This window comes from Geotrypetes seraphini, chromosome 8 (assembly GCF_902459505.1).
Source record: "Geotrypetes seraphini chromosome 8, aGeoSer1.1, whole genome shotgun sequence".
Classification (NCBI taxonomy): domain Eukaryota; kingdom Metazoa; phylum Chordata; class Amphibia; order Gymnophiona; family Dermophiidae; genus Geotrypetes; species Geotrypetes seraphini.
Genome location: NC_047091.1, coordinates 8,260,544 through 8,278,588, shown reverse-complemented (window position 1 = coordinate 8,278,588; position 18,045 = coordinate 8,260,544). Strand labels below are relative to the sequence as shown.

The window sequence follows — 18,045 nt, the reverse complement described above, 5'->3', positions numbered from 1 at the left end:
GGGAGTAAAGTCAGGGGGATGGGTCATTAGAGTGGGCAGACTTGATGGGCTATAGCCCTTTTCTGCCGTCATATTCTATGTTTCTATGTTTCTATGATGTGGACATGTCCTTGGAGCTAGTGTTTTTTTTGCCCCTTCACTTATGCAATTAAAGACATGCTTTGGAGACTAGAAGGAAGATTGTTTTATCCAGCATTATTTCACTTCTGGTATGGAATGAGTTAATGGGAGATAAATCAATTTGCTCAATTGTAGAAACAATTGTTAGAAAAGCAGGGATTAAGAAGATCTCATTGGTCCCAGGCCTTTGGATTTTAATTTTGAGGTGATGGATGGCTCCATGAATCCTTTATCTGTCCAAGTTCTGAATTCTGCGTCTAGGAAACTAACCTATTTGCCCAAGTTCACACATTCAATGGGAGGGTATGAACTCTCCTGTCTGGTCTCCCCCCAGCAATACTGTTCCTAGTTTGGTCTTGGCAACAATAATCACTGGCTAGTGACCATACACAGGGTCCTTAAATCTAGCCATCAGGCATGCCAGCCCTATGAATGAGTGTTTTTGCTTTTCACATTTAGGCCTGCGTTTAGCCCTACTGACTTAAAACATTTATACATCAGTCTCCAAGTGGCCCTGTATCTTCTGCAGGCCATTCCTGCCACTAGGTGTTGCCCTTGTCACTGACCATGACAACTAAATGCAAACACTGTCATTATATCTCCAATCTGGGTTAGAGACATGGTCCAGGAATCAAACCAGGAATCCTGCACATTTACAATTCATACCACTGTCACTGAGCTACCCGGCCAGTGGCAGTTCTGAATTTATTTTTAATTTGTTTCAGTTAATGAAATTATCTATGACAGGTATAAATGTGCTTGCTGGGACTGTAAATAACACATACTTGCGTATCCTGACTTGAAGGTGTGTGAGGGGCTTTTGCCTATGCATTACACCCTAACACAGTAACGTATAGTAAATGAGAGCAGATAAAAACCTGAACTGTCCATCCAGCCTGCCCTATAATTACATGGATTACAATTTCATGATTAAAGTGTTGGTTTTTTTCTTTGTTATTTCTGAGCCATAGACCTTAGAAGTTCGCCTGATACTGTCCTTAGTTGCAACTACTGGAGCTGTCATAGAAGCTCACTCCAGCCTATCCAAACCATCTCATTGTTTGTTAGATTCAGACCGTGAAAATCTGCCTAGCACCATCCTCATGTTACTAATTGTTGGGGCTCCCATCAAAGCTCTCCCAAACCCATCCTAAAAGGATGAAAAAATGACGGAGAGCACTCTTGATGTGTAAAGTGCTATTGTACACATTCCATGACTTAAGCTGTCATGGAAACGGGGATGCTGGAGGGGCTGTGGCTTTAATGTTGATTTAAGTTGAATGAAGGGTTGGTATCGAATGATTCCCAACTGGAGCTCCATTGAGTTAGAGGCTGGGATACCTCACATCGAATGGGTAACTTTACAGTGCCTTTCACTCAAGAATTGTGTTGGTGTAGTTGAATAATATGAATAAAAAATATAGTCCTTGCTGGGCTGAAAAGTCTGGTAACTAATTTTGATGCCTAATCTATTTGACAGCTTCCAAAGGAGAAAGGGCAGCAATGTTATTACTACCCAGTTAAAGGTGGATAAACTGAGGCAAAGAGAATTAACATGATCTCCCCAAGTTTTCACAGAGTCAGTGGGAGGGTAAGGTTGACTCCACTTGTCTTGGTTCATTGCTCACTTCTCTAATCAGTAGACCACACCTGTGTCCTGGTTCAGGGGGTGTGGGTAGTGGGAACAATTCCTTTATAATAATAATGCTAGTAAGAACAGGTATTCCAGTTTGGCAGTTCCCCAATGATGATTCTTCGATTCTTTTCATTCCAAATAATCATAATTTGGCTAATTCTGTTTTTAGTAAGGGAAGTGTCATAGAGATGAACAGAGGCAAATGATGTAGGAGAAGAGATGGGTGATGCAAAAAAATTTGGATATAATGGTGCTTTCCTTGTCTCACTGCAGCTGGCCTGGCAATTGGCCTTTTACCCCGCCCATGTGAGAAAAATGGCAAATGCTGAGGTTAGCGTCCCTGTGGGGGATATGGTGGTTATCCCCAATGAAGGAAACGAAGGAGAGAACCCAGAAGACACCAAAACCCAAGTGATCTTACAGCTGCAGCCAGTGCAAACTGGGTAAGTTAGCGCTATAAATATCCTTTGACATGAGGTGGCAGTGTTCCAAATATCTGACTTAGCTTGAGTTCATCTTATCATGTCTACGATAAGCAGCAGGGTTATTTCTTTAGCATCTCTCCAGACCGGTACAGTTCACTGATGGGTAATATCTCATCATGACCAGCAGGTGGAGACTGAGACAATACTTTGGCTGTAATACTAATAGCTGTGCTTCCCTCTAGTCCAGTGACGGTGAACCTTTTAGAGACCAGGTGCCTAAACTGCAACCGAAAACCCACTTATTTATCACAAAGCGCCAACACGGCATTGGGCTGCTGGAAAGAAGGGCAGCTGATGTGAGAAATGTCCTCAGGCGTACATGGAGAGGGGGAGGGGAGCAACCTGGCCCCACGTCCCTCTGGCTTTCTAGTACTGTTTCCCTGAAAATAAGACACTGTCATATTAATTTGGGCTCCAAAAAATGCACTAGGGTTTATTTTCAAGGATGTCTTATTTTTTTGTGTACAACGATCTTCTCTCCCTTCTTTTCCTCTACCCCAATTCTTCCTCTTTCCTTTCTTCATTCCCTCATGTGCAGCATCTTTCCTCCCCTCTCACCCATCCTCTTGTGTAGCATATTTCTATCTTTCCCATCACCCCCCAATGCAACAGAACCCCGAAAGCAATTTCATTGTGTTGCTTCAGATCTAATCTAAGCATTGTTCTTGTTTTGGCATCTTCCCTATAAAATAGAACTTTAAATGGCTGACAGATAAACAAATTACAGATCCTTAAACTGAATTTCAGATGTCATAACATTTATGAAATAAATTCATTAGCGTAAAAATGAACGATTAAGAGTTTAAGCAACTTGGACAGATAATATGAAGCCATTCCCCCATGCAGCAGAACCCCAATGACCCTGCCAACCCATCCCCTTGCGCAGCATCTTTCCAATCTTCCCATCCCATGCAGCAGAATTCCGCTGACCCACCGCGAGGCCGACATAGCTTCATTCTGAACAGCAGCGGTTGCAGCACTCTGAATAGGCTGTTTTGCGGCTTTCCCTGCCTGTGACTTCCCTGTACTGCATCACTGATGACATCATCAGTGATGCGACAGAGGTAAGGCCCCAGCGGGAAAAGCCACGAAGCAGCCTGTTCAGAGTGCTGCAGCCGCTGCTGTTTGGAATGAAGCTATGTTGGCCTCGTGGTGGGAGGATCGGCGAGGTAGTGAACTCTGTGCTGGGGCGATGGCATGCATGCCCACAGAGAGGGCTCTGAGTAACCCCTCTGGCATGAGTGCCATAGGTTCACCACCATTGCTCTAGTCTAGCCAGTCTGTTCAAGCAGTTATGGTAAGCTGTTTCAGCATTCCCTGAAAATGGTTAGTGTAGGCCTGTTGGAAGTTGTTTAGAGGCCTTCTTGTCCTTGTTTGGTGTCAGATTGAGCTTGGGGGGAACCCTTTCGGGGGTACATCCAACCTCAGGGGTGTCGTACTTGAAGGGTCACGAGTTAAGTCCCTCCCCCAAATTTTTCTAGAGGTGCCTCAGCTGTATGCCTTGCCACCGATACTAGCAAGGCATTTGGCTTAGAGAGCCAGTGGAGTCTGTTATGACAGAAAAAAAAATCCTGAGGCAGTGTCAGTCTGAAGGGAGCCTTTAGTTCATTGCTATTGCTTTTTATTGCTAACCGGCACTTTTTCCCTTAGCTAGGTTGCGTATTGTGCAATGGGCACTTTTTAAAGGGAAAAAGTGCTCATTGTGCTCCAGACGCGAGGTTGATGAGGCCGGCCTGTGCTTGCGGTGTACCAGCCACTGCAAAGGAGTATTCTCATCATATGGTTGCCGGCGTCCAGGGATCCCCTTAGCGAGTGCCTCTGATAGTGGGAAAGTACAGGCTTCCCGTGCCGCCCACACAGGGATTCCCCCAGCTGCCAACAGTCAGGGAAATAAGGTTTCCCTTACCGCCGATGCTGCTGGGGACTCCCTTACCGCTGCTGCCGGCTTGCCTGCTTTAGAGGCTGGGACGGATTCAGGCTTCTCAGCCGCTACAGGCCTCGGGAGCATGTTTTTCGCTTGGCTTTGCTCTGATTTTGGCAGGAAGCATCTCCATTTTGTCAGCAGCCTCAGGTGACCTTTCCCCTGTATTGGAGAGACAGGGGCAGGTTTCTGCTGGGCCCTCTGCTTTGGCAGTGAGTTCCATTGGGTCACCAGGGGGTTTGTCTTGTGTAAGACTTATCTTCAGGCAGCCGGGGGTCCTGCTTCTACCCTGGGGGTCTCGGGGGGGGGGGGGGGTGTTCCCTCTGCATCCTCTCCGGTTCGGCCCTCATCAGCGCTGGTTTCATCCCTATCTCCTCCTCTCTCGTCCAAGCGGCCAAGGGTCTCTTGGGATGATGGATTTCCTGTTCTATTAACCCTCTTTCTTCCTCCCCTCTTAAAGTCAATCAATTTGTACCTTTGCTTAATCTTTGTAAACCGCATAGAACTTCACGGTATTGCGGTATATAAGCTATTATTATTATTATTATTTTTCTATGGGAGCAGTTTTCTTTTGATGAAGACCATTTGGGAGACCTCCAGGATCCTCTCAGGGAGACGGATGCTGCTGACGTCGGTTTTTTGGTTCTGTCAGCTGGCGAGGATGCGTTGGTTTCTGATGTGGCCTCTGAGCCAACAGAGCCATCTGTTAGAAAGGTGTTAAATGCCCCATTCAATAGTGCACAAAAGAAAGGACTGGGCCATCTGCCTTCAGAAGAGTGTTAAATGCATCCATTCAATGGAGTTCAAAAAAGGAAGACCGACCTTCAGAAAGTATTAAATACATCTATTCAGATACCTAACCAGGGTGGATACCAGATCTAAACAGAACTCTACTATCCCATAATAGAAGAATAGAAGGTGTATCAGTGGAACAGAATGTAGATCAATAGAAGCCCTTCATACCAAATTCATCCCTAGTCTGGACTACTCCAGTCTGCAAGATCAATAGAAGTTCTTCACACCAAATTCATCTCTGTACTGGCAGCTCTTCACACCATTTTAAGCCACTCACAGAAGATTCAATCAGTTGAACAGAGAAACTGCTATGCATCATGGGTCCAGAGAATAAATTATATTTTTATAACAGGTCTCAGCCCTATAAATATGAGAGGAAATCCTTTCTAACAACACGCTCACTCTGTCTCTGGAACAAACCCTAGATGAAGCTACAACTCTTCTCCCTGGATCACCATGCTGCTTCACTAGGCCATGCAGCCTCTTCTCCATTTTAAGGACTAATCACATCATAAGTAACTTTTTGAATCCAGATAAATTGACCCTTCTGCTTTAGCAACATTTGTCTTGTGTAATCCTATTATCTTTGCTTAAAAAGATCCTATCTGTAACTGCTTATACCAGCTTGATTTTAATACTTTTAAATAAATTTTCAGTTTGCTTATAAATGTTCTGAGTCTTAGTTCTTCATATTTAATTAGATAAGTTTTAATCAAGTGAGCTAACTTTCCCCAAATCAATAGTTCTTTATAATATATGTTTTTCTAAGCCAGAGAGGGATATATATTATTGGTGAAGTTCCATCCATTTAATAATTTATAAAAGGTGCAGCACATCTTTCAGCGGGAAGATCTCCAGGAGCTTATTCTTCAGGTCTCCTAGTTGTTGCGTTTCGAGGAAGATGCGAAGGAGCCACGTGTGTGGTGAACCCTCTGCTTCGGGGGATCTGCTCATTATCCTGCTCTTTTCCTATGCATCAAGATATTCGGGATATTGTACTTGCGCAGTAGAAAGCACCGGAGGCACCCTTTCATTTTGCGTGCTCTATAGCTCGCCTGTATCCCATCCCAAAGGGGGTTAGAGATACCTTGAAGTTGCAGGTGGTGGATGTGGTGGTCTCGGCCATTGCGAAGTGGCATACTGTACCTGTTGAGGGCGGCTCAGCATTGAGGGACTCTTAAGAGTGTAGGTTAGAGTCCCTCCTTAAGCAGAATTTTGCTGTCACTGCCCTTGTGGGCCAGGTGGCGATTTATAGCAGTTTGGTAGCTCGGACTTGTTTTTGGTGGGCCGAGCACAAGGAGGGAATTCTGGTTCACCTTTATCTGGACGACTGGTTGACCAAAGCAAAGTCTTTCAGAAGAGTTCCCAAGTTATGGCTTGGGTTGTGGAGTTCCTGCAGTTGCTGGGATGGGTAGTCAACCTGTCCAAGAGCTGGTTGGCTCCGTCTCAGTACCTGGAGTACCTTCGGGTTCTTTTCGACACCAGCTTGGGGAAGGTCTTCCTGCCAGAGGCCCGAGTGGTCAAGTTGCAGTTGCAGATTCATCTTCTGATGGCTTTTGATGGTTTTTCTCTAGGTCTTGGGGTCGATGGTGGCTTCCCTAGACATGGTTCAATGCGTCCGGGCTCACATGCGCCTGCTTCAGCAATGGTCACCCCAGGTGCATGATTTGGATTCTCCTGTTCCTCTTCGGGGGTTAGTTCGTCGCAGACTCCATTAGTGGCTACAGTCTTCAAATCTGGTGTAGGGAGTGAGTCTGGATCAGCCCCAGTGGACAGTGCTTCTCACGGATGCCAGCCTCCTTGGCTGGGGAGCTCAGTGTCTCGGTCACTTGGCTCAGGGCAGCTGGTCTCCGGAGAAGGCATCTTGGTCGATCAATGTGCTGGAGACCAGAGCCATCCGGCTAGCATTCCAGACATTGTTGACAAGCAAGTCTGGGTTCTCTCGGACAATGCCACGATGGTGGCTTATGTCAATCGGGGGGAACCAGGAGTCGTCTTGTGGCGCAGGAGGCTGCTCTGCTGCTGGTGTGGGCAGAGACTCATCTTTGGGGCATCTCGGCTTCCCACATAGCAGGAGTGGAGAATGTCCAGGCGGACAGTTGTCATGTACTAGATCCCGGAGAGTAGTGTCTCAGTCCCGCAGCCTTCGAGTTGATTGTGCAGTCTTGGGGGCCACAAGTCATGGACCTGATGGGCATGAATGTCAACCCAAAAGTGCCATGGTTCTTCAGTTAGCGCAGGGATTTTCAGACCGAGGGGCTAGTTGCTCTGGTACAGTCTTGGCCAACGGCGGGCCTCCTGTATGTGTTTCCTCTGTGGCTGATGGTGGGCAGAGTCCTTCATATTGCTTAGCACTCTGGCTGTGTGATCTTGGTAGCTCTGGACTGGCCCAGGTGCCCATGGTATGCGGATCTGGTTCATCATATCATAGCAGATCCTCTTCCGCTGCCCCTCTCACTCAACCTTCTGACTTGGGGCCCCTTTCCAATGTTTGATCTGGGTCCCTTTTTATCTTATGGATTGGCTTTTGAGAGGGAACGCCTAGGTAAGAAAGGTTATTCAGATAACATGATTTCCACTCTCTTAGGGTCCTGGAGGCTTTCCACTTCTCAGGCTTATGTGTGGGTTTGGTGTATTTTTGAAGAGTGGTGTGCTGTGCGGAGTGGTTTTCCTTTCGCGCCTCTTTGCTTCACATATTGGTGTTCTTGCAGGATGGCCAATTTCTCCGGGTTCAGCTTTTAGCTTTATCTGTGTTTTGCGGTTTGCTGCAGGGTAAGCGTTTAACTTCTTTTTCCGGACATGGCTCACTTTTTGAGTATGGCTAAATTGCTTCGGCCTCCAGTACGGCCTTTGGTTCTGGCCTAGGATCTAAATCTGGTCCTGTCCATGCTAGTGCGCCCTCCTTTTGAGCCCCTGGGTTCCTGCTCGTTGAAGGACCTTACTCTCAAGGCAGTTTTCCTGGTGGCCATTACTTCTGCAAGACGCATTTCTGAGCTTCAGGCTTTTCTCTTGTAGGTCTCCCTTCCTGAAGTTTTCTAGGGAGTGGGTGGTGCTATGGCCTGTTCCTTCCTTTCTGCTGAAGGTGGTCTTTTCATGTCAACCAGTCCATGGTCTTCCCGATCTTGGGTAGCCGGGAGTGCTCTTCGGAACAGAGGCATTTGCGCAAGTTGGATGTCTGTTGGGTCCTTTGCTCTTATGTTCAGCAGACCCAGGAGTTCCGGAAGTCAGATCATCTTTTTGTCCTCTTAGCAGGTCCTCGTAAGGGGGCTGGCTTTCCAAGGCTACCATTGCATGCTGGATCAAAGAGACTATCGCTTCCGCCTGTTCTGGATTTTTCTCAAGGCTCATTCCACTTGGAGTCAGGCAGCTTCTTGGGCTGAGTCTTCTCTGGTACCTACAGTGGATTTCTGTAAGGCCACGGTTTGGTCATCTCTGCATTCATTTGTGTGACACTACCATGTGGATGTCCAGGCACGTCGGGATGCAGTGTTCGGTAAACATGTTCTGGTGGCGATCCTCCGGGGTTCCCACCTATGATGGGTACTGCTTTGGTATGTCCCACCAGTGAATTGTACCGGTCTGGAGAGATGCTAAAGAAGGAGAAATTAGGTTCCTATTGCTAATTTTGTTTCCTTTAGACTCTCCAGACCAGTACAGTCCCCCATCTTGTCTGTCTGTCTATTGTTCTTATGGAATTTGCATGAAGAGTGTTTTTTTTCTGCGGGTTCTAGTTTTTTTATAGGGTCGGGGAGACCAAAAGAACAGTATCTTTGGCTCAGCTGGTGTAGCTGGCGAGGTGTGGGGACGTTTTGCTGAAGGAGTTTCTTCTATGCAATTTCCAACAGTATTGCTCTATGTTGGTTGTTACTCCAGTTAGGAGTGTTGTTACGGTTATAATTAGCACTTCTTAGTTCTGCTTGGCTATTCGGCAGATTGGTTAGACTAGAGGGAAGCACAGTTATTAGTATTAGAGCCAAAGTTTTGTCTCAGTCTCCACCTACTGGTCAAGATGAGCTATTACTCATCAGTGAACTGTACCGGTCTGGAGAGTCTAAAAGAAAGAAAATTAGCAGGTAAGAACCTAATTTCTCCTTTCTTATCACAAAGTGGTAAATATGCCAGGAAGTTTGTAAGGTGTTTGGAACCACAACACAGAAGTAACCTTGTGCATTGAAGGGTTTACCTCGAGTGTCATAAGAGATGCGAGAGCCAAATATTTCTGACATCTTGCCTTCCATTGTGTTCTAGTGAGTTCTGCCTGTTGGAAAATGTAATAGGATCTGCAGAAAGTCTTCAGTCATGTGATTTGTCTGAAGACACTCCTTACTCTCACCTCTGGCAGTCCTTCTCCAGTCTTTTCATAGTCTAGGATGAGCCCAAGGAAGAAGTTGCCACAGATGCTTAATAAAGTAGCATTTTTATTTTTTAATCATATTTTGCTTATGTGATTAGTGCCTTTTGGGAAGGGGGTCAATTGTCTGTCTATTTGTATGCATAGGTTTCTTGCACAAACAATATACAGGAGAAGTTAGCAGAGTGGCAGGGAATTTGGGCCCTGCACCCAAAGAGATGCCTCAGTTCCTGTAGCAGGGAAAATAAAAAAGTGGTTAAAAACCTGTGAGTGCCATTTTTGGTGTGTCACGAGGGACCCAACCCCCAGCAACAGAACGTGAGTTAGGTCACTAGTAAAAATAGAAAACAGATATGCAGGGCTCTACGGGTGATCCAGCCTTCAATGGCAGGAGAAGAGCCAATTCAACTGGGATGGGGATGAGGGAAAAGAGAGGTGTGAGGGGATTCAGTTGAGGAACTGAGTGCAACAGGGACCTAGAGTTTTTTTGTTTAAGTAGGTTATATGTAAGTGTAATGTGTTATATTACTGACTTTGTCAAATGGATTTTTTGTTTACTTGTTTAGGATATAAATTCATTTCCAGTGCAATAGGTGTGTCATTCTGGACAAGCAGTAATTTCCCCATTGCCACAAACTCTGCAGATGGAATCCACACTCCAGATTTTTTTTCTGTAACCCTCTTACTTCACTGAGAGCTCTACTGCCACCTACAGTTTTTTTTTTTTTCCTTCTGCACACGAACCTGAAGGAGTGTTTGTTCTGCTCTCCCTTTTTCTTTATTTTACTTGGTGTTTTTCAATGAATTTTTGCTGGTTTTGATTTTGGATCGTTCCAATTTCGAGGTCATCTCTGCCTGCATAGAGGAGAAGCAGACTGAGGTCTGTAGCTGACAGGCCAATCCCTTGGGATACCTGTTAGTCAGCATGCAAAAGTATTTTTGGAGCTCTGGACCATCCCTGCTTCTGTTCCTCACCTACTGCTTAGCAGGGGTTTGAGCACAGGCTGTTAGGCATCCATAAGAGGCTCAGCAGTGTCTAGCAGGGTGCCAGCTACATTTTCACCTCTTCCCGTCTTTTAGTGCATCCGCCAGTCCGCAGGGGTGGGGGTTCAGTCAGATATCAGGTCTGACTGGCAGTCCGAATATCAATAGTGAAAAGGAACTTTGAGCTTGAGGCAGTGATTTCTTCTCTTCTTACAGCTACTGTAAAGAGCTGAGGCAGGTTGCAGCACATTTCAAACATAAGTCACGGTGAGTAAAGCTGTTACAGCCTATGAGAGGAATCAGGGGGAGGGGCAGAAATTTAAATTTTGGGTGGTTTCAGCATGTTCCCCTGTATTCTCCCTCCTGAAAAATCCTAACTTCACTGTTTTATCACTTCTAGTGGTTTTTTTTCCTAGCGATTTTTGATGCCAAAATCTGATGGCAGCCATCTTGGATTTTTTAGCAATCATTTTTTCAAAAGTTCTCTGCAGTTCCAAATAGATTCCTTTTGCCTCAAAGCTTGTTGGGAAAGAGTCCTTGGGCTCTTTTGCCACTAAACCATGCCAGGATTGCACAAATTATGTGCCTCAGGAGCAGTGTTCCCGCTAAGCTGCGTTGGCCTGCGCTCGCGCACAAAATATTACATCGCAGCGCAAAGTTTCTCTTCACAGCGCACACACGCGTCGGTAAGGTAAGGGGACGCATTGGGGGGATTGCACTTCCCCACAATTGCCATGCTTCGGTTCCTCTTCTTCCTTCCTTCCTCCCCCCCCCCCCCCGCGGGACCCTGCGGCACCATCAACTCTTACTCCCTCTAATGTCGGCCCTGCAGCTCCAGACTTCCTCGCACCTTCTCCCCTCCCCCTTTGGGTCGCTATTATTTTAAATGTTATAGCCGCGGAGCTGTATCCATCAGTGGAGATGTCTAACCTCGGCCTGCCCCGGAACTCTTACTGCAACAGTGACTTCCTGTTCCTGCCTAGACGGGCGTCTGCTGCAGTAAGAGTTCCGGGGCAGGCCGAGGTTAGACATCTCCACTGATGGATACAGCTCTGCGGCTATAACATTTAAAATAATAGCGATCCAAAGGGGGAGGGGAGAAGGTGCGAGGAAGTCTGGAGCTGCAGGGCCGACATTAGAGGGAGTAAGAGTTGATGGTGCCGCAGGGTCCCGCGGGGGGGGGGGAGGAAGGAAGGAAGAAGAGGAACCGAAGCATGGCAATTGTGGGGAAGTGCAGAGCTGCAGGGAAGAGTGTTGCGGTACCCAGCTGGAGGGAGAAGGAAGATGAGGGAGGGAATTAAAGGAGATGCCAGGGCTTGGAGCGTAGGAGGAAGGTATGCCAGTCTAAGGGAAAAGGAAGGGGGAGATGTGAGAGCATGGAGGGGGAGCGAAAGATGGAAGAAAAGGAAAGGAGAGAGATGCCAGAGAATCAGGGAAGGGGAGATACCAGACTATGAGGAGAGGTGTGGGAGAGGGAAGGCGAGGAGAGAGATGCCAGACCAATGGGGTGAAAGGAGAGATGGAAGGGGGAGGCATACAGTTTCTGGAAGGGGCATAGAAGGAGAGAAGATGCCATATAGGGGAAGAGAGACGGCAGACAGTGGATGGAAGGAAGAGAGTTACAAGAAGATGAGGAAAGGAGAAACCACAGAAGACAAAGGTAGAAAAAAATTTCTATTTATTTATTGCTTTAGGAGACATGTGTCACTGTTTCTGTGAAGCATTGTATGCAGAGTCCAGCTTCTTGCTGGTTCAATTTAACCTTTGTCTATGTATTTTTATTTTATCCCCCCTTTTACAAAACTGTGAAGCGTTTTTAGCACCAGCCTTGGTGGTAGCAGCTCTGATGCTCAGAATTTTATGAGCATCAGAGCTGTTACCTCCGTAGCTAAAATCCACACTACAGTTTTGTAAAAGAGGGAGGGGTTTGTTTGTGATTACATATTCCTTACTAGGCGAAGGTGTTTTCTGTGTTCTGTGTGTTCGAAAGACATGGTTTTCTGTTAGGATTGACGGTGTAGGATTGATCTGTGCTGGTCTGGCTTGTTTAGTTTTACAATGGGTGTATTGATGTACTGCTCACTGCAATATGTAAGATGCTGCCTTTTCCTAGGTACTCATGTGTGACGTGTGGTTTGTTACTAAAAATCATGTTTTTCTTACAGATGGGGGGGGGTGCCAAAAAATGATGGGCCCCGGATGTTACATATGCTAGGTACGCCACTGTATGTAAAGATACCAGAAAGCTGGCGTAGCAAAAACTTCTAAGTTTTGAGTATTTAACCCTCCCACAATCTCACGGGCACTCGTTTCAAGTTTATTGAGATTTTGATTTAAACGCAATATCAAATATTTTCAATGCGTATAACAAAAATAAATTTGGGGAAATAAATAAAACCATTTGAACCAGTGTTCCCGCTAAGCTGCGCTGGCGTGCGCTGGCGCACAAAATATTACATCGCAGCGCACACGTTTCTCGTCACAGCGCACGATCGGAAGAGGCGTACGGCAGATGGCAGGGCGGCGAGAGGAGAATCGGGCGAGTTGGCTCATAACTTGCTGGCGCCCGATATTTTTGGCTCACGGTGAAAAAAGTTTGCTCACAACACCCGCCCGCTTAGAGGGAACACTGCTCAGGAGTGTCCATGCACCGCGTGTCACGCTACAAGGGAAGGAGAGGCAGGAGCTTTGGTATTTGCCTCTCCTGGACATTCTCAGCCTGAGAAAAAGGTGGCTAGCCTGCTGAAGCAGGCATTTATTTTCTCGGGTCCTGGAAACAGCAACCATCCCATGCGAAACAGCGCGGAAGCCACAGAGCCCAAGAAACACAGATTTAGAGTCATCGCAGGGTGATTCTTTGCTCCCTGGTTTGGCTTTTTCCTTGAAATTCATTAATTTAATGTGGAAAGCATTTTAGGAGAGCCGTTCTCCCAAAGCGCAGACCTCCTGTGTTTCAGACTCAGCATGTCAGTGCGCAGCCCCTCAGAAAGTTTTGGCCTCGCAGTCTTAACAGTGTGGTTCTCAAAGATATGCAGGACCGCCGTGTTGATGTATTTCTCAAGCGACTTTTTGAGGCATTGACTTTGGGGGGGTCAAATCAGCCTCAGCGGCTTCCTCTGCGACACATGCCTGTTTTTCCAGGCTACATACTTTGGAGAGTGATGGTGATGAGCCAGTTCCTCAACTCCTTTTGTCTGGAGTGGATTATGTGGCTGATGCTCTCTATGACATCATTCAAGTCATGAGTAAAGCTTCAGCTTATTCTATTTCTGCTCACAGAATGCTCTGGATCAGACAATGGGCTGGAGATTCCACCTCTAAAGCTACTCTCAGCAGACTCCATTGTAAAGGTCTGGACGATCTCATGAACTGCATGGTGGACCGTCATCTCAAGACTTTGCCCGACAGCAGACCCAGAACCTTTAGAGGTTCAGGGCGCTCTAATTTTCATGGCTCCTGGCGGTCTCAACAATATTCCAGTTCTATATCCCAGAGGTTCTCCCAGAGCTCTAGGCAGAGATTTTCGAGATTTAACCAGTCCTCAGAACCCCGTGCTGCTCCCTCAGCCAAGAAATCGCAGTGGCTGGCTCAACTGACCCTCCCCCCCCCCATTTGAGGGTCGGCGCAGTGTGGATCAGGTGATCCGAGCCCTGGGTTGGATTGGATTGTCAAGTATTGCAAGAGCCATTTAATGCCAACTCTATCGCTGGAGTACCTGGGAGTCTTGTTTGACACAAGAATATGAAAACAGAGTGGATCTTATAACAACATCCTACCTGAATGCAAATATTTTCTAGAACCATGGGGTAAACACGGATGGTCAAAAAACTATTTCAATGCTTTTGAATTCTTAGCACACAGAACTCAAAAAAGCTTCTACCTTTAGAAAATGGTACTTTCATTCAGAAACTTTTTACTTAAATATATATCCAGTATGTTCTCTCCAAACACATACCTAAATAGAGAGCAGGCGTATCATAATTACAGAGGATCAGATCATAGGACCTCTTATAATTTATATATTATTACAGGTCCACATCCTGTAACCTTGTTTTAATCATATATACCTATCCCTCCTTCCCCTTCCTTATGTTGTAATTTCTTATAAAGTGCAAAAAATGTGTAGCTTCCAATAAGCAATGTGAAAATTAACAATGTTTCAACTCTTGTAACATGTTCAAAGGGTTCACGATGGTAACAGTTACTTCTAATACTAACAATTTAGGAGCTGAAGAAAGGCAACACTTATCTTATGAGGTCTGCCCCAATAACTGGCGCTGGTTTAAAGTAATAAACTCCCGACGTCCTCCCAAAGAATGGGTGTTTCAGTCTAACAGCAGATCTTCTTCGGGGGATATAGACCATCGTTGCCCTTCAAAAAGGTGAAACGTCGCCTCTTGAATAATATGGCAAACGCCGTTCGGTCTGTTAAAAAAAACTATTTAACCAAGAGAACAATTCCTTGTTTAATAATAATAATAATAATAACTTTATTCTTCTATACTGCCATAATCTTGCGACTTCTAGGCGGTTTACAACTGAAGAGAGCTGGACAATCAGCGATTTACAGTATGCAGATAGAGAAATTACAGTATACAGTATCTTAGAAATGCAGCAATTTTAATATACAGTTTATTTAGAAATTCAGAGAGGTCCTTTTTGATAAAGTGGTGAATTACATAATACTGTTTGTTTAGAATTTTTTCAGGGGGGACATATTAGGTTAAAGAAAAAGGAAAAAAGAGAGAGGTGAAGTTGAAGTTTAGTTGACATATTTGTCGAATAAGGCAGTTTTTATGGTTTTTCCAAAGGCGACGTAGATCAGTTCAGCTCCATTTATGTAGTTGTCCAGCCAGTGTTGTTGTTTGTTTGCTTGGTACTTAAAAGTTCTGTCCAGGAAGGTTTTGCATTTACAGCCGGTAATGCTTGGATATGCGAATAGATGGCAATTTCTGGTTTGTCTCGTGGGACTGTATAGTACGAAGTGTGATAATAGGTATGTGGGGGCTAGTGCCCATACTAGCTTGAAGCCTATGCAAGCGAACTTGAATATTGTTTGTGCTTCGAATGGCAGCCAGTGTAGTAGACTGTAGTAGGGGCTGATATGGTCACTCTTCTTTAATCCAAATATCAAGCGGACTGCTGTGTTCTGAACTATTCTAAGTTTCCTTACTGTTTTTTGGGGAATGCCTATATAAATGATGTTGCAGTAATCCAGTGTAGAGAGTACTAGTGCCTGCTGTAGGCTGCAAACATCCACATTGCTCAGAAAACAAAAGAGAGAGAGAGCCTGTGAGCGTTGGGAGCAGTGCAGGGCATTCAGCGCAGCTCCCTGTGCTAAAAACCGCTATCGTGGTTTAGTAAAAGGGGAGGGGGTATATTTGTCTATTTTTGTACAGTTGTTACTGAGGTGACATTGCATATTTTAAAGTCATCTGCCTTTTCCTCTTTGAAACCCCCCCCAATATAAATGATAACATTTTCTCTGTATACAGTATGCTTTGTGTTTTATTTATTTATTTATAAGTTTCAACATAATATCAAGCATTAAACTTGTACAGAAAAGAAATCAAGCCCGATACATTCTACAACAATCCAAAAAAAATAAATAGATTGTTATACAAATATCCTATATAATAAAACGCTAGCCGCGCATGCGCACTCAGACCTGCGTGATCTGTGATCCCTGATCTGTGATCCGTAGGTCCGTGGTCAGAGTGCGTATGCGGCGGCCAGATCGGGAAAGCACAGCCGGTGACTCCCCCCTCCCGCCCTCACTCACCGCCAAAACCACCACCGCCAAAGCCTCCTCCTTCTCGCCGGCTCACCCGCATTTAAATTGAGAAAAGCGCTGCACCGCGCTAACGCTGGCTTTGCCGTCTTCTTTCCATTACGGCCCGCCCTCTCTGACTACTTCCTGTTTCCGCTAGGGTTGGCCGCAGTGGATAGAAGATGCCGAAGCCAGTGGTAGCGCGGTGCAGCGCTTTTCTCTCAATTTAAACGCGGCGGCTGGGAAGGGGGCGGCGGGAAATGCTGCTTCTGCACAGGGAAGTGTGTGTGTGTGGGGAAATGCTGTTTTCTGGACAGGGAAGGCCAGGAAATGCTGCTGTTGCACAGGGAAGGGTGGGAAATGCTGCTATATTCTAGCACCCGTTAATGTAACAGGCTTAAACACTAGTATTCATAATAATACATAAAAATTTCAGTGGCTTAACTTTACTCAAGTCCTCAAAATGGATCCAAGACTTACACATTTAGCGAGAAACAACAAAGTAGATTACATTACATTACATTAGGGATTTCTATTCCGCCTGTGCCTTGCGGTTCTAGGCGGATTACAATATAGAAATATCTGGGATATTCCAGTAGAGTTACATTTCAGGATAAGAGTAAGTTACAGGAACAGTAATGAGTTATGATACTACAACTTAAAGAATCACTGCTATTAGCTGAGAGCAAAATGCATAACTTCTAATGAGCTTACGATTTTCCTTTATCCAACCGAGATACAGACAGGAAAGTAGTTAATTGAAAGGGTTCAAAGAAAACATATTTATTCATTTGGTGATGAACAATACACTTGCATGGATGTCGCAAGTAAAAAGAAGCCCATAAAGCTAACACTCCTGGCTTTAGTAAAAGAAATTCACGCCTACGCTTCTGCGTCTCACGTGACAGGTCAGGAAACATCTGTATTCTATGTCCAAGAAATTCTTTCTGTTTGTTCTTAAAAAATAAACTCAAAATCCATGCCTTGTCTGGTTGGAGAGCAACAGAAATGATTAATGTTGCTGGGGTTGCAATTTCTTTATCTGACGTCTCAAGTAACGCTGAGACGAGCATTGCCTCTTGATCTCTAGACCTGAAATGTTGTCTTTGACCACCAGCAGGCAAATAATAAACTTGAGACAGTGGAGGCAAAAGTTCATCTGAAATTCCTAGAATTTCCTGAAAATATCTTTTGATCATTTCCCTTGGAGTCACCAAAGTGACTCTGGGAAAATTAATCAATCTTAAATTATTACTTCGTACGGTGTTCTCCAACATTTCAATTTTTCTTCGAAGATTAACATTATCTTTAATTATTGTCTCTTGAATCTGTTTAGAGGGAATAAAGTTCTGTTCAACTTTCTGAATATTGGATTTAGAGTCACTCAATTCCAATTTAAACTTCTTTCAATTCCTTTGTATGTTCAATCAGTTTCCTTTCTATATATAAGAAATGGGGATTAATGGCTTTACCAAAATTAGTCACTAAATCCCAAAATGCCTCTAGAGTAACTTCAGAGGGTTTAGTTGGAACAATAGATTGCTGACAAGTGAAAAAGTTCTCACCAAATGCAGGAATCTCTCTCCTCTCCTCTGGTTGGTAATTTCCCCCATTATCAGCTGTAATCGCCTTTGGTTCCTTGACTGAGGTTCTCGGAGGGAGTACCCCTCCTTCCGAGCTCTCCAGAGCTGGTGAACTTGCCTCAAGGGCCGGAAACTCCCCTATCTCCGGGGTTTCCTCGCCCCTTGGAGAGCTCATTGTCCGGGGCTGTGGGGGTGGAGCTCGAACATCGGGGCTAAGAATTGTGTCTGGCCCTTGGAAGGCTACTGCGGTCTCGCCCAACCGCGGTACTTCCTGCGGGCTGCCCGCCGATGCTACTGGAGCGTTTTGCATTCGCCACAGGATGTCTTCAATTGTGCCCATCGGGACACCTCCGGTGCGACGCGAGGCAGCAGCGGCGCTTCGGTCACGTCTCTTTGGCAT

At 45.4% G+C, this 18,045-nt stretch overlaps 1 protein-coding gene across 4 annotated transcripts in view; it reads left to right on the top strand.

Moving 5' to 3' along the window:
* Positions 1 to 18,045, top strand: part of GMEB1 (glucocorticoid modulatory element binding protein 1) — a 65,061-nt gene that overhangs the window by 10,377 nt on the left and 36,639 nt on the right. For 3 of the 4 annotated variants that reach the window (XM_033953975.1, XM_033953974.1, XM_033953976.1), the window contains exon 2: positions 2,030 to 2,199. In XM_033953975.1, coding sequence (XP_033809866.1) covers positions 2,030 to 2,199 — 170 coding nt within the window. Of the gene's footprint in view, positions 1 to 309; positions 1,712 to 2,029; positions 2,200 to 18,045 lie in introns of those variants that run through there. The other variant, XM_033953977.1, reaches the window with a different exon arrangement.